At 33.9% G+C, this 17,654-nt stretch overlaps 1 protein-coding gene across 1 annotated transcript in view; it reads left to right on the top strand.

Annotated features, from left to right (window-relative positions):
- The first annotated feature begins 3,559 nt into the window (after window positions 1-3,559).
- LOC126703049 (E3 ubiquitin-protein ligase RHA2B-like) overlaps window positions 3,560-17,654 on the top strand; it is a 29,070-nt gene continuing 14,975 nt past the window's right edge. Inside the window, exon 1 of the mRNA XM_050401955.1 lies at window positions 3,560-3,751. Within this exon, the coding sequence (XP_050257912.1) occupies window positions 3,602-3,751 (150 nt within the window). The 5' untranslated portion in view covers window positions 3,560-3,601. The remainder of the gene's footprint in view (window positions 3,752-17,654) is intronic.

Consider the following 17,654-nt stretch of genomic DNA (forward strand, 5'->3'; position numbering starts at 1 on the left):
TAAAAACTAAAAAACACTGTAGCAAAATAATTTTTAAATGTGTAAATAGTACCGTGAAACCCATTTTTAATGAAAAGTTGCTGAAAAGTGAAATTTATGGGTCTATAAATAATGCCCACCATGCACTGTTTACTAAAAAAGTAAAATATTTCAGCTCAAAAAAAAAAAAAAAAAAACCAGCTAAAATGCAAACGTGCGTCTGGAAAGCGCGGAATCCAATATTTTGCGTTTGGTAAAAATTTTAGATGCTGCGTTTTCAGCCCCAAAACGTGGAAACCAACGTTTTTGCACTAGTACGAAAACATGATTCAAATACTGTTGGAAACTGAAAACTGAAAACTGAAAACACTGTAGCAAAATAATTTTTAAATGTGTAAATAGTACCGTGGAACCCATTTTTAATATTTTTTAGTATATAAACAGTGTTAGCATAGTACATGAACAGTATATTTACTGTTCATAACAGTAAAATTTGTCCCTCCAAAGTCAACAATTGCGGGCCAAAAAAAAAAAAAAAAAAAAAAAAAAAGAGGAGAAAACGTGAACTCATCAAAACGTGGACGCAAACGCTCACATCCTATAATATCCTTACAATTTTTTCAAAAACCCAAATTTACCCTTTTGCCTAACCACAAAAGACAACCCATTCTCAGAAAATCACCGTGTTGCTGGACTCACCTTGCCATTACATTTTTCTTCTGCATTTTTGTCCAGTATATTTTTCTTCACAAAGCAAATTCAAGTGAGCTTGTGAGACCCACTGATACTAGTGGTGACGAGTTGTTGATGAGGAACTGAGAGTGAGTGAGAACCAGAGAGAAGCTTTACTAGTTTGGGTTAGACGAAACAAATGAGAAAACATAAAGAAAGAAAAGACAAAAATGAAGATGGAAGATAAAGGAGAAGAAGGTGAAAAGCAAAGGAGGGGAGTAATAGGAAGATACATACGTGTTTGGAGGAGAAATTTAGGAAAAAAGAAAAAAAAAATTGTAGAAGGTGTTAAACTTTTATACTTATTATGGCTGAGAAAATAAAGTGTATGGGGAAAAAAATAAAATAAAGAATTAAAAAAATTAAAAAAAAAAAAAAGGTTTTGGGTTAGGTTAGAGCATTTACATCTAGTATCTTTAGACTATTCTAGTTTACCATCTCAAAAGTTACTTTATCTATTATACTATACTATTTTACAATATATCCAACATCCCAACTTTTATTTTACAATACAACAAATTAAAATAAATGTCCCAAATTTAGCATTTAGCACACAAAGAAGACAGAAAAACAAGCTACAATAGATGTCTCAAATGCCAAAAAGTTTTAGGGTCTATTTGGTTGAGAGGATGGAAAAGTGGGAGGATAAAAAAGATTTTATTTTCCTTTATTTGTGTTTGGTTGGGAATGTGAAAAAGTGGAAGGATTGAAAACTTTTTTATTTGATTGAGAAGAAAAATAAGAAAATAGAAAATTTAATTTATATAAATTCTTATAAATTGTCTCATATGCCCTTATTAAAAAAAATTATTTAGTTAAAAAAAAAAACCAAGTTTATTAAAACAAAAATTAGGAAAAAAAAAACCTCAGTACTAACCAAAACAACCAATCATACCCAATAAATAAAAAAGAGCCAAATAACCAAAAAAAAAACATCATACCCAAGTTAGAAGAAAAAAAAAACGAATTGGAGATTAAAAAAAAAAAAAAAGCAGCGCAGTTAGAAATAAAGGCTCACCAATGTCCAGTTGGAAATTTTTTAAATAAAAAAAAGTAGGAAACAAAGGGTAGCAGCACGTAGTCACGTCTACAATGGGTTAGAAAAAAATTTAAAAAAAAAAAAAAAAGAAAAAAGAATAGGAAACAATGGGCAGTAGCACGGACACAGTGGCTTTGACGCGGGCATTTTTGACCGTTTGCATAATTTTTTCTTTTATTTTCTCCAGAGAGATTGTATTTTGATGAGCTCAACTAAACACTTCTCCCAACCACTTTCTTTCCATTTTTTTTTTAATCCTCTTTATTTGACCTTCAACCAACACACCTTTAGTATTTGTGATGTATTATTATGATTATTTTAAAAATTATTATTATTATTATTATTAACAAGTGAAACAAATAAGTACGAAGGAAATTATCTTTTTATATATATATATATATATATATATATTTTGTCCCTTTTGAGAATTTACACCTCAAACCTCAATTTGATAAGTTTTAACCAAATACTTGCTTTTTTTTAAATGCACTTTTTAACCACTTTTACTAAGTGTGTGTTTGCATTCGACTTATTCACGTCCACGTTTTTCCCTGCTGCGTTTTTGTTCTTTTTTTTTTTTTTTTTTTTGGTTTTCACGCGTTTTGGGTATTGCGGTTACTGTTCATTGAACAGTAACCGCAAAAGCTGACTTTCTGCAGTGAACAGTGCATATTTGCACTGTTCACGGACCCACAAATTTCATTTTTTATCAATTTTTTCATTAAAAATGGGTCCCACAGCACTATTCACACATTTAAAAATTATTTTGATACAGTGTTTTCAGTTTTCAGTTTCAGCAAAATAAGTTCTATCCAAACACACCCTAAATGTTCTACTTTTTTTTAAAATGCCACTTCTTTAAAAAGTCAAGTTATAAAAAGCTGAATTAAACACACCCTTAAATTTTTCATATTTATCCAAACTAAAGCAGTCAAAAGAAAAATAATAGATATAGAAAATTACTTACTACTTTTCTAAATGAACTCATGTGAGCAGGGACGGAGTCACTAATGAACTAGGGGCAACGCCCCCCTAATTTTTTTTAAAATTATTATATATGTGTACTAATTTTAATAATTTTATTTTATAAAATTATATTTTACTTCCCATAAATAATATTATTGATTCTTTTAAGAGTAATATAGGCTCACAAACTTTTTTATAAATTGTTTTAGGAGCAAATTCTTATTGGTTCGCATATGAGCCCACTGCTTACATCATTTTTTACCTACTAATAACCACTTATTACCTCAGCGATTTATAAAAAAATTAGTAACTCTAGTATTTTCTTCATTTTAGTGACCATGAAAAAAATTTATAGATCTAAAATTAAATAAAAAAAATTAGTTCAACAACAAAAATTACCAATAGTGATACTAAAAAAAATTAAGTCCAATCAACCAATTTTATCTAAAATAAACAACCATACCCTTTAAAAAAAATTCTAAACAAAAATAATTTTGTTCTTACCCACAAAAAAAAAAAAAAAAAAAAAAAAAAAAAAAATCAACCATTAAGTAATAGTAAAGTCAGAAGTTGAAACCACCACAAACAGCCAACTGCCTCTCCTAACTCAAAGTTCTGGCTCCATCTCTACACGTGAGGACACATCTTCACTATTCATATACAACTCATCACATGATAAATTATGATATAAAATTGTGTACTTTTATGTGTCCCTAGTATTATTCATCATAAATTTGTAATAGTTTTAAATTTTTAATACTTTTCCAAACTAAAGAATCAAAAGCATAATAAATTAAGGGAAATAGATATAGAAAACTACTTACTACTTTTCTCCGGGGCCAGGCCTATAAATATATACCTCATCGACAACCCTCATAGTCATAAATGAACACTCGGCCAATTTCCAAGACTCTCCCACTCTTTTCACTTGTACTTTCCAGCATGAGGACTTTTCATAAGCAATTTCACAAGCTACTTCTTGCTTCCCTGGTTTGGATTCATTATGTAATCTTGATTGCTACCCTCTTCAAACAGGTGGTACTAAGTTTCTTTCTATTTCATTCATTCTCCAAGCAGCATTATGAGCATGACATGCCTGAAATCAGTGAAGAGTTAAGCATAAACCTCTGCAAGCGCAAGCCGGGGACTAGTGAAGAAGTAGAATGTGCAGTGTGTCTGTGCAAGATTGGGGAGGGAGAAGAGATTAGACAGCTGAGATGTGATCATCTTTTTCATAGAGTTTGCTTAGATAGATGGCTTGGATACAGGCGTTTAACTTGTCCCCTTTGTCGTGGTTCTCTACTTCCATGTACAACCATTGCTGAGCCTGGGGTTAGGGTCGAAGTGTTGCATTTTAAATATGCTTCTTTAACTTCGGGTGACCGAGAGACATGGTGGCTACGTTGAATCATATGAAATAGCAAAATATGATGACAACTTATTCCTTGTAATACTCCTCACCCCTGTAATAAATGTGCCAAATGCTAAAATAAATAAATAAAAAGTCAGTTTTTTATTAATTCTCTCTCCTCTCTATTGACTCTCCCTCTCTCTCCCCTTGTAGTCAAGTACAATGGCAGTCGTTCGTGGGTTTTCAATGGTGTGTTTGGCGGTGGGTTCAGTGGTGGGTTTGTTGGTCAGTGGCCAGGTGGTGGGTTCAGAGGTTTTGGGTTGATTTTTGCAGAATTGGTTTGATTTTGGTTTGTTTTGATTTTGTGGTTGATTTTTTGGGTTGTACTAGGTTGATTTTGTGGTTGCCAGGTTGATTTCGTGGGTTTGGTTGCTGGACTTTGTCAATAGTTGCTGAGAGACGAAGAGGAAGAGAAAAATAGAGAGGAGAAGAAAGAAAAAATTGAATATATAAATTAATAGCATATGAAAATAGAAGAATATCAGGCGTAGGGTGTATTATCAAATATCATTAAAATAGTAAAAATAGGTTTTTGTGCATTAAAATAGCATTTTGATTATGTTTTTAAAAATCAAATTGCACCGGCCGGTTCAACTGGAAATCGATCACCACTTATGAGTAAAATTGAAAAATAATAATAACCGGATTAACCGGGAATCGTCCGGTTAAACGTAGAAACCGGAAAACTGGCATGGCTGAATTTGTTTGGTAGAATACGCTGAAACTGATGAGTTTTTAGCAAAAAGACAAAAAAATTGTTTTTTTTTTTTCTCAAATACACCATAAAAACTATAAGAATAATAATCCAAGAATGTAGGAATGCAAAAACTTCATGAAGAGAGAGAGGGAAAGATAGAATGAGGTAAAGAATTAAAAATTAAAATGTGATACTTGATTATTTTTTAGCTGTATCGTGGATTACTTGAGCAGCTTCAACTTATTGAAATTTTTTATTTTGAAATTTGCAGCAGACTTGAGAAACATAAGACTCTGAGACTGAGAGATTGAGAGCCTTAAAGAGCCACCGTTAAAAAAAAGAAAAAAAATGATAGGGAAGGAGAAATGAGAGTTTGAAAAAAGTGAGGGTAGATAGAGTATTAATGAGGGTGTTGCTTTTTTTCTTTTTCAATGTCTTTGTCCTCCACCACCGAGAGTCGTGTAGAACTTCCTTTTACAGGTATTGGACCGTGTGTGAGGCTATAAAAAGTGAGGGTACATATAGTATTAATGAGAGTGTTGCTTTTTTTCTTTTTCAATGTCTTTGTTTCCAACTCAAAGAGCCGTGTAGAACTTACTTTTACCGGTATTGGAACGTGTGTGAGGCTATGAGAATGCTAAAAGTATAAGTAAAAGTAATGGTCAAAAACTCTACTCTGCAGAAAGAAACGTGTCGTACTGGTGAGATAGTAAAAATTAAAAAACAAAAAAAAGAAGGTAATTCAATTTATTTTTTTAAGTAAGTATTAGTGGAGCTCGATCAAGTGGTTTACAAATCATTATTTATAAAAATTTGTGAAGTTAAGTAGATTTTTTTTAATACAAGATATGAAAATTCATATTAAAATTATTTTAAAATTTTAAATATTTTAATAATATTAATTATAATATCATTAGTTAAATCGAGTTCAACTCTAGTGTGATTAAAAAATAAAAAATTAGTGTCTTTTTAAAGAAACCAATTTTTTGACCATACTGGTTTTTAAAACCAGAATCTTTTTTTTTTTTGCTAAATTAAACCAGGATCTTGATACAACATCTAATGCTAGTGGTTTTATTATGTTGTTTATAATCAAACCCACATCACTCTCATTCCAAAGGTTAAAAGCCCGGTAAGAGTTTCTGAATATCGTCCAATTGTACTGTGTAATATTTTTTATAAGCTTATTTCAAAAGTTATTGCAAATAGACTTAAGAATATTTTACCCAGTATTATTTCAGAAACTCAAAGTGTTTTTCAATCTAGTAAGGCAATCTCTGACAACATTTTGATTGCCTTTGAGATCTTACATCATATGAAGAATTAGAAATTCAAGAAATTGGGTTTTATGGCAATGAAGCTAGACATGAGTAAGGCGTATGATTGGGTGGAGTGTAGTTATTTGGTGAAGATTATGGAGAAATTGGGGTTTTGTGAAAAATGGCTATCTCTTGTTTATGAGTGTATCAGTATGGTGTCTTATTCAATTTTGGTAAATGGAGAGCCTAGGGGGGGTATTAGGCCATCAAGGGGAATAAGGCAAGGAGACCCACTGTCTCCCTATCTCTTTTTGTTGTGTTCAGAAAGCTTAAATAGAATCCTTAGGTAGGCAACTTCTAATGATAGTATAAGGGGTTTTTCTTTGTGCAAAAGAGGACCAAGAATCTCACATTTATTTTTTGCAGATGATAGTTTATTATTCTGGCTACTATGTCAAATTTATTAGCTGTACAGGATATTTAGTCTTTGTATGAAGAAGCGTCAGGCCAAAAGCTCAACGGGATCTTATGCTTGGCAAAGCATCCTCAAATCGAGGAAGGTGATATCTTTGGGCATGAGATGGAAAATAGGTAATGGCAGGAGCATAGACATTGTTGAGGTCTAAAAAAGTCACAGCACCTAAGCCCAAAGAAATAAGTGCAAGGGACCACGGAAAAGAGAAGAAATGGTAAGCCCAAAAGGCTTGAAGCCCAAAAAACATAAAGAAGAAAAAAAGGCAAGCCTGGAAGTTTATGAGAAAAGAAGAAAGAAAAAGAAAAGAAATCCAGATCAGAAGATTGAAGAAGAAAGCTGAGCTGGGATTCTCAGAAACTGCCAAAAGGCTCAAGATCCCCGAGACATGTAATACAGTCAAGAAAGGATTAAGACAGCTCAAAAGAAAAGGCCAAAAAAAAAAAAAAAAAAAAAAAAGAGAACACAAGAAAACAAAGGATGGGCACGTCTTTCTCAAGTATCAAATGACCCAGCAAGAAAAGAAGAAAAACACTTGGAGCAACTTCTCATGGCGCAAGTGGGTGGCACCTCGGGAAACCAGAATGAAGAAGTATAAAAAGGGGAGTAGCAGCGAAAGACTTTCAAACATGCAGAGTGGGATTTCGCCCATTTGAGAAAAAAGATAAAGAAAAATGACGGCCAAAAGCTAGACCATGAAGAACATGACCTCAGCGTACTTTGAAATAGGTAGTCAGCCATGGACTTTCAAAGGAACAACACTAAAAGGAAAGAAAGAATGAAGAACAGGGAAACTGAACCTTCTGGGCGATGGGCACAACACAAGCTCTGGTACCCAGGGGGCAAAACAGGGGAATCAATAGTTCCCCTGGGACTCCAGAATAGCACTATAAAAAAAGGGGAAGCATTGCAAAGAGGAGGGGAAGATTGGACAAGAGAATCATTTGAGAAAGTTTTGTTGAGAAGAAAACTCAGAGAAATTAGTAAAATTACTTCTCGGTATCCTAGAAAAAGCTACTATAGCACATACTCGGATTCAAAAAGAATCAAACTTTGCAAATCTTAGAGGTTTGAATAACCATCTAAGACTGTAATTTTTGAGCTTGCTTGAACCTTGTATCACGTCTTAGTGAGCACACTGTAATCATAACAAAGAAAATTCAATGAAATATTCCCTATTGATTTGAGGATCCCTAACCATTACTTTGTGCTTTTTTTTTATTGTTTGCTTTTGCATTACTTTGCTGTTTTGATTGTTGTTCGATACAAATATCCTTATTTGTTAATTTATATGTATTGTAGGAAGCATGCCCTGTGTACCACTTGATTCTTAAACAACCCTTTAGTTACGGTGAATCAAAACCCAGTCCACCAAACTACAACCACTCGGCCCAGGATCCTTGGGCCTGAGTGCTACAAAAAAAGCGCTCTCACAGACATATATAAGGATAACTGGTTGCCAGGGAAGGGATCAGCAACAATTGTCTTGCCACGAAGGCCAGAGTTGGATGGTGCCCAGGTTGCTGCTCTCATTAACTCGTCTATACATTCGTGGGATAAGAACATGGTTGACCAAAATTTCTTACTTTTTGAGGCAAACCGGATCAAAGCCATTCCCATGTGTTGGATGGATCAATGCGATAGATTTATTTGGCCTGATAGTCTAGACGAGAATTATTCAGTCAAGGCTGGTTATCAAAAATTATGTGAGGAAGCAGATGCTAGTAATGCCTCAAGTTCAAACCCAATGCAACAGAAGTCTTTTTGGAAAAAGGTTTGGAAGCTTCAGGTGCCTAATAAAATAAAAAATTTTCTATGGTGTGCTTGTTCAAATGCTTTGCCAACAAAGGAGAATCTGAAGAAACGAAAAATCATAGACGATGCACGTTGCAACGCTTGCCTAACGGAGTAAGAATCCATACTCCACACGTTATAAAAGTGCGAGAAGCTTAGTCACGTGTGGGACCTTGTTTCAGCTGGGTCCGAACAGAGCATCCCGATATTCGTGACATGCAAGACTTGATAAATATGCTTGGACAGCAGGTGCAAAGGTTGTAGTTGTTCGGAGTGGTGGCATGGTTCATATGGAGTCACGGGATTAGATTGAGATTAAACGAGAAGGGTTTGCCAAGTGAAAAAATTTTCAAAGCTGCAAAAATTTACCTCTCAAACTATCAAGCTAAATGTCTGACATTTAGAATGAAGCAACCTAAGGAAAACACTAAATGGCAACCTCCAGTGGAAGGCATTTATAAGACGAACTATGATGGGGCTGTTTTCACCAAGTCAGGGGAAGTGGGGATTGGAGTTATTGTAAGAGATGCAAGGGGGGAGGTGATCACTGCTTTAGCTAAAAAAATATTATACCCGGGTTCAATGGAAGTGTTGGAGGCTTTAGCTGCACGAAAAGCAACAAAATTTGTTGTGGAGTTGGGATTATCTTCCTCAATACTAGAAGGCGACTCTGAGGTGGTTTACAGGGCGTTGCAGGCTTCAGATTGGCACCATTCATCCATTGGTGAAATTGTAAATGACACAGTGTCTATGGTAGGTTCGCTTAGAACCTTTTCTTTCTCTCATACTAGGCAGCAGCGCAATAATGCAGTTCATGCTTTGGCCAAGTGAGCAATTGTTTCTTTTCCTTTATTAGTCTGGATGGAGCATGTTCCACCAGACGTTAGTCCATTTGTAATTTTTGATTTGTCATTTGATGAATAAGATTGCCCAGACAAGATTCTAAAAAATAAAAAAAGTCAAGACGTTATGTTTGGTTCCTTGAAAATGCATGGTTTTGAAGTCCGGATCAAATCGTACGGTCAAAACCGAAAACCGATCACTAACCTGATTTTTTAAACCCACAAAACTGGAAATTTTATTTTTGCAGGAAACTGTTCAAACCGCGGCCAAACCGTCTGGTTGTCGGAACCGTGTATGGGTTTGCTAGTTTCTTTCCCTAATATTTTTTTATTTTTTATTTTTCTAAAAATGCAATGGTTGTCAAGGCTCAAAAGCTGAAGTTACCTCTTTTTTGCCAGATCTATTTGTTTGGGGAGAGATTGACAAGATAGCTTGAAATAGATTAGAGGCTTTTCCAGATCCGCTTATTTGGAGGGTGAATAAGTGAAGTAAGAGAGATTGAGGCTGGCCTGGGTTTTGATCGTGAAATGAGGCAGAGGTAGAAAAAGAGAGAGATGATTGAGAAGTGAGAGCTGAGAGGAAGCGAATAAGAGAGAGGGCGAGAGGGTCAGTGAGAGACAGAGGTAAAATGTACTAGTGTTAGTGGGGTTATTTTATTCTAAAACTTAAAAAACCATGTTGACTATTCAACAAAAAGGAAAGAACCATGTGGAATATTGTGGAATGTTCTTTTCTATTTATCATGAACAACTTTTAAATAAATTAGTTTATTAAAGCCTTTGAGATATTATCTATCTTGTACAAATTTGTTAAAAATTAATAAGAGAAATTCTACTTAGTCTTTACTTTTTATTATTTATATATTAAATCTTTTTAAACATTATATTATTTTAATCAATATTGCTAAATTTTGTACATTTAATTTATTTATTTTTATATTATTAATTATTAAAATAATTATTACATCAACACAGTTCAACCTTGGTTGAACTTCAGTTCAATTCCAAAAACCTTGAATTTCTCTTTTACGATTCAATGAACAGTTTGGGTTTGAATACCATATGAAAATGCCTTTTTTTTTTTTTTTTTTTTAAATTTCATTTTTTATTTTTTATTTTTTATGGGCCTACCACCCAAAGACATGTTTGCTTGTATTTTTTGTTTGAAAGTTTCAAAAACAAGATCTATTGAAAAATGAAAAAAACAAATACAGAGTAATCTCATTATAAAAAAATAAGTTTATTTGCGATGAACAAAGACCATTGTTAATGTAATATTTTGACGACTAAAAGCTGTCATAACTAGTACGTTTGTCATAAAAAATACAACTTCGTATAAGGAAGTTGGATGACCAAATAACTTTTGCATCGAACTATGGTCATCTAAAACGGGGGTTTCCACTGGAATATGCACGGCCCAACCTTGAAAAATAGTGTTAGCCGAACTATCACGTATGGGTTCAAGCAAACCTTGTCTAACTCTTCTGGGCCCTTGGTATCTCACCTCGTCGCTAGTAAGTCTGTGCGGCAGAAATTCGGGCAGCTAAACATCGAAGTAAGGAATCGAAAAGTACCCAAGACTGCATAGTATGCATATAAAATAAATTAATCTCACGTCAAAAGTTTTGAATAGAAATTTTTACAAACATCTTATGTGCATTTCCAAAATCAATATTAATATAAAACAATGAACCATTGTGAAACCCAAACCACAATAGCAACAAACTAAAGGGAATGAGAGAAAACTAATTCAAATTAAGAAATATTATTAAGCTAAGAAGCATTGTAGTATTTTAATGAAAGATACTAAGTGATAATCTTTACTGTTATAAAACAAAAATGAAAGAAAGGAATGAATCTTTGGTAAAGAAATCAAGGAAAGAAAAATAAAATTAATAAATCTGATGTAAAAATTTCCTTAATGCCAAAGCCAAGAGACCCATACACACAACCACAAGCATGCAATTTTCCATTCAATCACAATACATCCTTCCATATCCATTTTTCAAACCCAAGCAAAATCAAACTTTTTGCCATGTTTAAAAAAAGAAAAAAAAAATAGAAAAGACATTAGAGGGAAAGAGAGAGGGAACTCAGCAACCACGAGTGGTGGTGATGCGAGTGAGAAGAACTGCCAGCCACAGTGGTGTAGGTGCAAGCAGAAGCTTGATTGGGCTTGAGAGAGAGAGGCTTTAAAAGAGGAGAACGCCACAGCAAATAGCACCGAAGGTGGTGGTGTACAGGACTTGGTGGTTGCTGGTTGCAACCATGGAGATTCAGAGACGAAGAGAAAAGGGATTAAGCCATAAATTTTCCTGGTTGAAGAGAGAGAGAGAGAGAGAGAGAGAGAGAGAGTTATTTTTTTAAATTTGGTATATCGGAAGAGAAGAAGAGAAAGGTGAAAAAACGAAGAGAAAAAAAAAATTGACAAGTATCAATGACGTGTCAATTCAATGTAGCCATTAGATTATATCAAGGGCTGAAATTAGAGTTATTGCACCTGTGCAATCCTCTAGGTATTGCGCTGGATCTCAATCCATACCCACTTGGTCAATAGCAAAAAAACATGCAAAACATACATGAAAAATGTAAAAAAGTATAACTTGGTTTAAATGCAAAGAAGAATCAGTAAGGAGAGAAGACAAAGAATAAATTGCAAAACCTTTCGTATACGTTGCGTCGAGTGAGTTATTATTAGGAGTTCAAATTCTCTGACCCACAAAATATGCTCTACTATTCCATGTATCACTAATTAAAAACTGGCATGCGCCAATGAAGTTACTGACACCTCCCACTTCCATTAATTTATCTCTTTCTCAAAGACTGCACCATCACCAAAGAAGCTATCACAAGAGGGAAAAAATTTTCTATACATACATGCATTTAGAAATTTGGTAATAATAATTTAAAAAAAAAAACCATAAATAGTCCATATATGAAATAAATCAAAAACCCAGTATCCAAACAAATTTAGCTATGGGTTAATAACCTTCATGTGGACCCACAAACCTATCTCTCTAAGCTTATAACCACAATGAAAATACCACTACAGCACTAGCCTATCACTACTTCTACTAGTACTTATACACATCCCACCAGATTGTTTAGCCCCAAACAACAAAACTCCCAAAGGGTCGCCATTTGATAAGACATCTACTTGTTTACGAAATCAATGTTTGCTTCAAAGATGAAGTGCAACCACAGGTTGAAGTCAGTCTCCAATCTTGACCTTATCCTTTTTTGTTAGATTGACATCAAGATTTGTTGTGAAAAATCCCCAAAGAGAAGAAATTAAGAAATTGCCCACAGCAAAACCCAAAAAGTCAAGCAAGAAGAAATTACCCACAACTTAAAAAATTGGGATGTGATGATTGATTAAACAGAATAGTGCTTCTTTGAGCAGTTGAGCTGTGGATAAAAAGCGAGCAAAAGGGAAGTCAATAGAGGGAAGGTTGGAGGTGGAAGGTGTCAGTGGCTTGAGGCATTAACGTTTGTTAGTTTGAGAAATAAAAAGAATAGATGCCTGTCATTTTTTAATTAGTGGTACAAGTAGCGAAGCATATTTTGTGATACAGAAGATTTGGACTCATTATTAGTACACACTTGTTTTTTCACACACTTAGGTTGTAAACAATTCGAGTTCTATGAGTATTGAATGCTCAAGTTCAGCTTGAACTTGAACCAAGCCTTTAAATTATGTTTAAGTTTGTTAGATAGTTACAACGCTTAAGTTCGATATGGCTTGACTTGATTTATTAGTCAAGCTTGACCTCAAACTCAAGCTTCATATAAAGTTTTTGAGCTCAAGATCAAGCTTTTGAACTTGAGATCCAATATAAAAATATCATCAAAAACATATTAAGTATATATATTATTAAGTCTATTCGATTTAGACATGTGGCCTCAACTCTCAATTAATTAAATACTCAATATGATATAAGTTTATTTTTCAAGCACATATTGAGCTTATTACCAAACACATAGACCAACCTAAGTGCAACTTAAGCTCTATTGTTCATGAGCGTGTTCATAAATTTTTTTTTTTGCTTGGGCCCATCTCGTTTATTAAACAAATCTAAAAAATTAAGGCTTAGGTTTGACTCATTTATAAACAAAAAAAATATAAACAAGTTTTTTAACGAAAGGATTTACTTCATTCATGAGAGATAATAGTACCCAAGATATGTGATCTCTCAATTAGTTCTTACGTACTTTTTTTTGGGAAATGTTTGTTCTAGAGAGATAAAAGAGAAAATTGTTTTCTCTACTTTTAATTGTACGTACCTTTAATTGCCAAAGGCTGTTATTTTATTTAATCTTAGTAAATAAACTACTAATTACCTAATTGGGCTCGCCTTTTTGGTTGGGTTGTGACTTGAGATGAGAGCAAAATGGACAAATAAGTCTCTAGCTCCAATGACCTTCAGGCATCCATCAACTCTTGACAAGCCCAAGGTTACCATTAATTATATAACAAATACTATCATGGAAATATAATTGCACTCTGAGCCTTATTAATAAATTATATCTCAAGACTCTAATATCATACGATTTGACACCTCCATGAAACATTCATAGCGAACAAAGTCATAATAAACTATCACTTTGTAAATCACTAATTTATTCCTTGAGTCTCTGGTGTAATCTGTTAGTTATTTATATATTTTATGAAACATAATTTCATCAAATATAAACTTCAGTAACTCTTTACTAAAGCGGTTGAGCCCAGCACCTTCAATAATTAGCTCTTGTCAAATCGTGAGCTATGTCATTCCACCTCAAAATCAATTAGTGATGAGAAAGACACATTCAAATCTTTTATGAACTTTTGACATCACACTACGCGGGCCTGTTTTTAGAGTGGTTGTAGAGAGTCAAATTGTAGTCCCCTAACAATTCCTAATAAACTTATTTCAAGTGAATATTTTGTGTTTATATAGAAAGAGATCATGGATTTCATCTTGAGAATATGTGTTCTCTCAACACATCGAGTGGTTACTCGACATTGAGATTTTGACGGTTTAGATACTCCTGATATATCAAAACAATCTACATTTTATGATTGGGTTCACAATCTTCTCATAATTTAGAGTTTATAAAAATAGAAGTCATGAGATTTATTATTCATGTGGTAATTATTAATTGAATAATTAATCTCACAACGGCCTAGTTCAATATGTCTTACACACCAACATATCGATTAGAATTTTCCACTTCCATGATCAAGACAGACCATCTTAGTTGACATGTTACACTTTTTTCAAATGAAACACCCAATTTCATCACCCATTACGAACTAGGTTTTTTAGCTTACAAAAAACTTGTGATTTATATTTTTTGTAACTAAATCACATACAATGCATCTTAAGGAATATATAATAATGTATGATTAATTCATATACAAATAATCTCATTTATTAAACAATTTAATTATTTAAAATATAACAATAAATTGGATTTTAAGGCACAAACTCTAACAATTATGTTGTTCGAAGTATTAGAAGCAAAGAAAAGGTACATCAACCATAATTGGAATATTCTTCGGATTATTTGTTCTAATAGGTACAAAGGTGCTACCAACAATATTGTTTTTATTCAATAATTCAACTAATATTTGTGACAACAATAAAGAACATATAACTTGATCTTCAGATTATATCATCACCTTTTACTAACATCCATTTTGAATGAATTCTTAACATAGCATATATTTTGTTTTCCTCCCTGAATGAGTTGTTATTTCTTTGCCTCTGGTTAGACATTTAAAGTATTTTAAAACATATTTGAATATTATTCTGAAACATTATTCAAATTTTCCTAGTCATCTCCTGTTTTATGATTTTACTTTTTTGGACCCAAATTTTAAGCTGATATGCGTGCTTCAATCTCTGTTTTTAAAGCAGGGATGTAGAATTTTTAATTAAATAAATATGAAATTGTAATATATGTCCTGCTTTTATTTGAACAAGGTCGATTTACTAAAGAGTCGGATTCGATGACACTTTCAATTATAAGACAGAGCATGACTTGGATGCAGCTCTAAAAAGGTCAGTGGACAATACGCATATAAATTATTTAAAAGAAATCAATGAGACAATATCAAATTTCCCTTTTTCCAATGGTAATTGCACTGTTCACTAATATACTCAAGGTGACAGCAAATTGCATAACACTAAAGAGTAAAATCTAGCAAAAACTAATGTTTGATAAATTTCACAATAACAATATCAAGGCCTAATTGAATTGTTACTTGCAAGAAAAAGTTCTATAAAAACTGAGAGGCATTTTTTTTTTTGGTGGGGGGGGGGGGGTGCTTTCCTAAAGGCATTAACATAATACTTTGATAATGTTGGAGGGAAAAAGCTTGATGTAGTGCTCCTTACACATGAGACTCCATGGGCGCATTGCCGTAGTTGGAATGATCTCACAGTACAATCATGATCAACCTGAAGGCATAAGAAATTTATTATCTGTCGTATATAAGAGGATTCATAGAGAAGGATTTATAGTGTATGATTCCTATCACCTCTTATGGCCTATTTGGATGCTTAAAAAAGGAGGGGGAGTAGAGTAGAGGGAAGGAAAGTAATTCAATTATCTTGTTCGGAAGTTTTTTAAGGAAGGCCCTTTTTTATTGTACTTTTTTTTCTTTGGTGGTGTCCTTTGACTCAATCTGAACAGCTTTGAAGCTCGTCTCGTTGTTCTTGTTGCTCACAAAAGAAGCATCAGTTCGCTTGGGTCATCTGATGTTTCAGGCCCTGCCATGTATTTAAAGGAAGTGAGATATATTATTCATTTTATTAAAAGGCGGACTGTTGGCCTTCTAGAGATGAAACTGTCACTTCTCTTGGATAAGGTAGAAATAGATGACTGATCGTGGGATAACGGAACCCCAATCCTATCTCCGCTTCATAGAAACAGGACTTGGGGGGGGGGGGGGGGGAGGGGGGGCTATTGTGGGTGTGTTAGGCCCAAGCGACCATGTCTACCCACTTAATCAAAACCCAACATAAAGCCCAAGGCCCATTAAACGAATTAAACTCGGTACGCAGATAGATAATTAGGCCTAGGCCTTGTTACGATGGGCCCAACCTTGAGGTCAGGACCTTGGCCAAGGAGATGACAACTAGGGAGGTTTTGAACGGTCGGCTAAATCATGACTGATAATGCCATAGTTAGGGTGAGACATGAATCTAGTGAGGTCGGTAGCCAAGGATTGGTAGTGCTATTGGGAATCCACTCCCGAACGCTATTTGGTGTCTAGAACAAGTTCCAAGGGAATCCTCTAAAGTCGTGAGGATCCCTTGGGATTCTAATGAATGTAGGAACATGTGTGAAGTGGGGTAATAATGATGATCATCCCATTAACAAGAGACTATAAAAGGGGGAAGTGGATAAAGGCAAGGGGGTTGGGAAAAATCTAGGGGTGTAAGAGTGTGAGAGAGAGGGAAAACACTAGGAAACACTGAGGGAAACACAGAGGAATTAAGGCATGTTTTGGGCCTAAGTCGTAGGATTAAGAGTTAACCCACTTAGAAATAAATTGTAACCCCATTTCTTTGGTTGAGACCGTTCTGGGTGCACACATTATAGATACTTAAATGTTTTATATTAACGAGTTTGGTCACATATGTTTTATTAATTTTGAGATTAAAATATTTAATAATTTAGTTGAGACTTGGACTTGAGGTTGATTTGTCTTGTAAAATAAACTTATGAAATATAGAGGATAAAAAAAAAACAAAAAAAAAAACGTCAAACTTCAAGGGCTATAAGTGTACTTTAGTCAACAATGATTAAGCATTTTGTTAGGTTCTAAAAGTTTAGAACAATTGGCAAACCGTAAACACAAACTTATCTAGATATAGATCTTAGAGTCTATAGGATTTATTAGACAATGCTCAAGGTGCTGTAAGTCAGAATACAAGAAAAAAGAAGCTACAGGTTCAGGAATTCGAAACATGCCAGGTTCGACTGATCGAGAGAATAGGTTCGACTGATCGAAAGACAGGTTCTGCAAAATTTAATTAAAGCCTATCAGCTTGTTAAGTTCATTAAGTGATTAGGATTTCAAATCTATTTCACATAGTATTTAAAGGAAACCCTAAGACACATTTTGTAATGACTTTGGAGGTGCTCTTTTGAGATCTAAAAGGTACCATGCCTTCTCCTTTCAAAGTCACTACTGAAAATTATTCTTATACCATTAGAATCGGTAGATCTGAAGTTGCTAAAACAAGATTATACATAACTAATGATTTAAACATTGAAGGGTGGTCTTGGAGTCACAAACTAGAGAGTTTGTGTTGCTAAATCTTTTAATGGGATCTCAAAGTCACAGACGAGGAGTTTATGTTCAGCAAATCCAAGATAGAAGAGTTCGTGAAGTCGAAATTGCATATGGTCGTGTTAATAAGTTTTACATGAGGTAGCTTTAGATTTAGGGTTTAAATATATTGTAAT

The sequence above is a fragment of the Quercus robur genome, chromosome 10, assembly GCF_932294415.1.
Source record: "Quercus robur chromosome 10, dhQueRobu3.1, whole genome shotgun sequence".
Lineage (NCBI taxonomy): Eukaryota > Viridiplantae > Streptophyta > Magnoliopsida > Fagales > Fagaceae > Quercus > Quercus robur.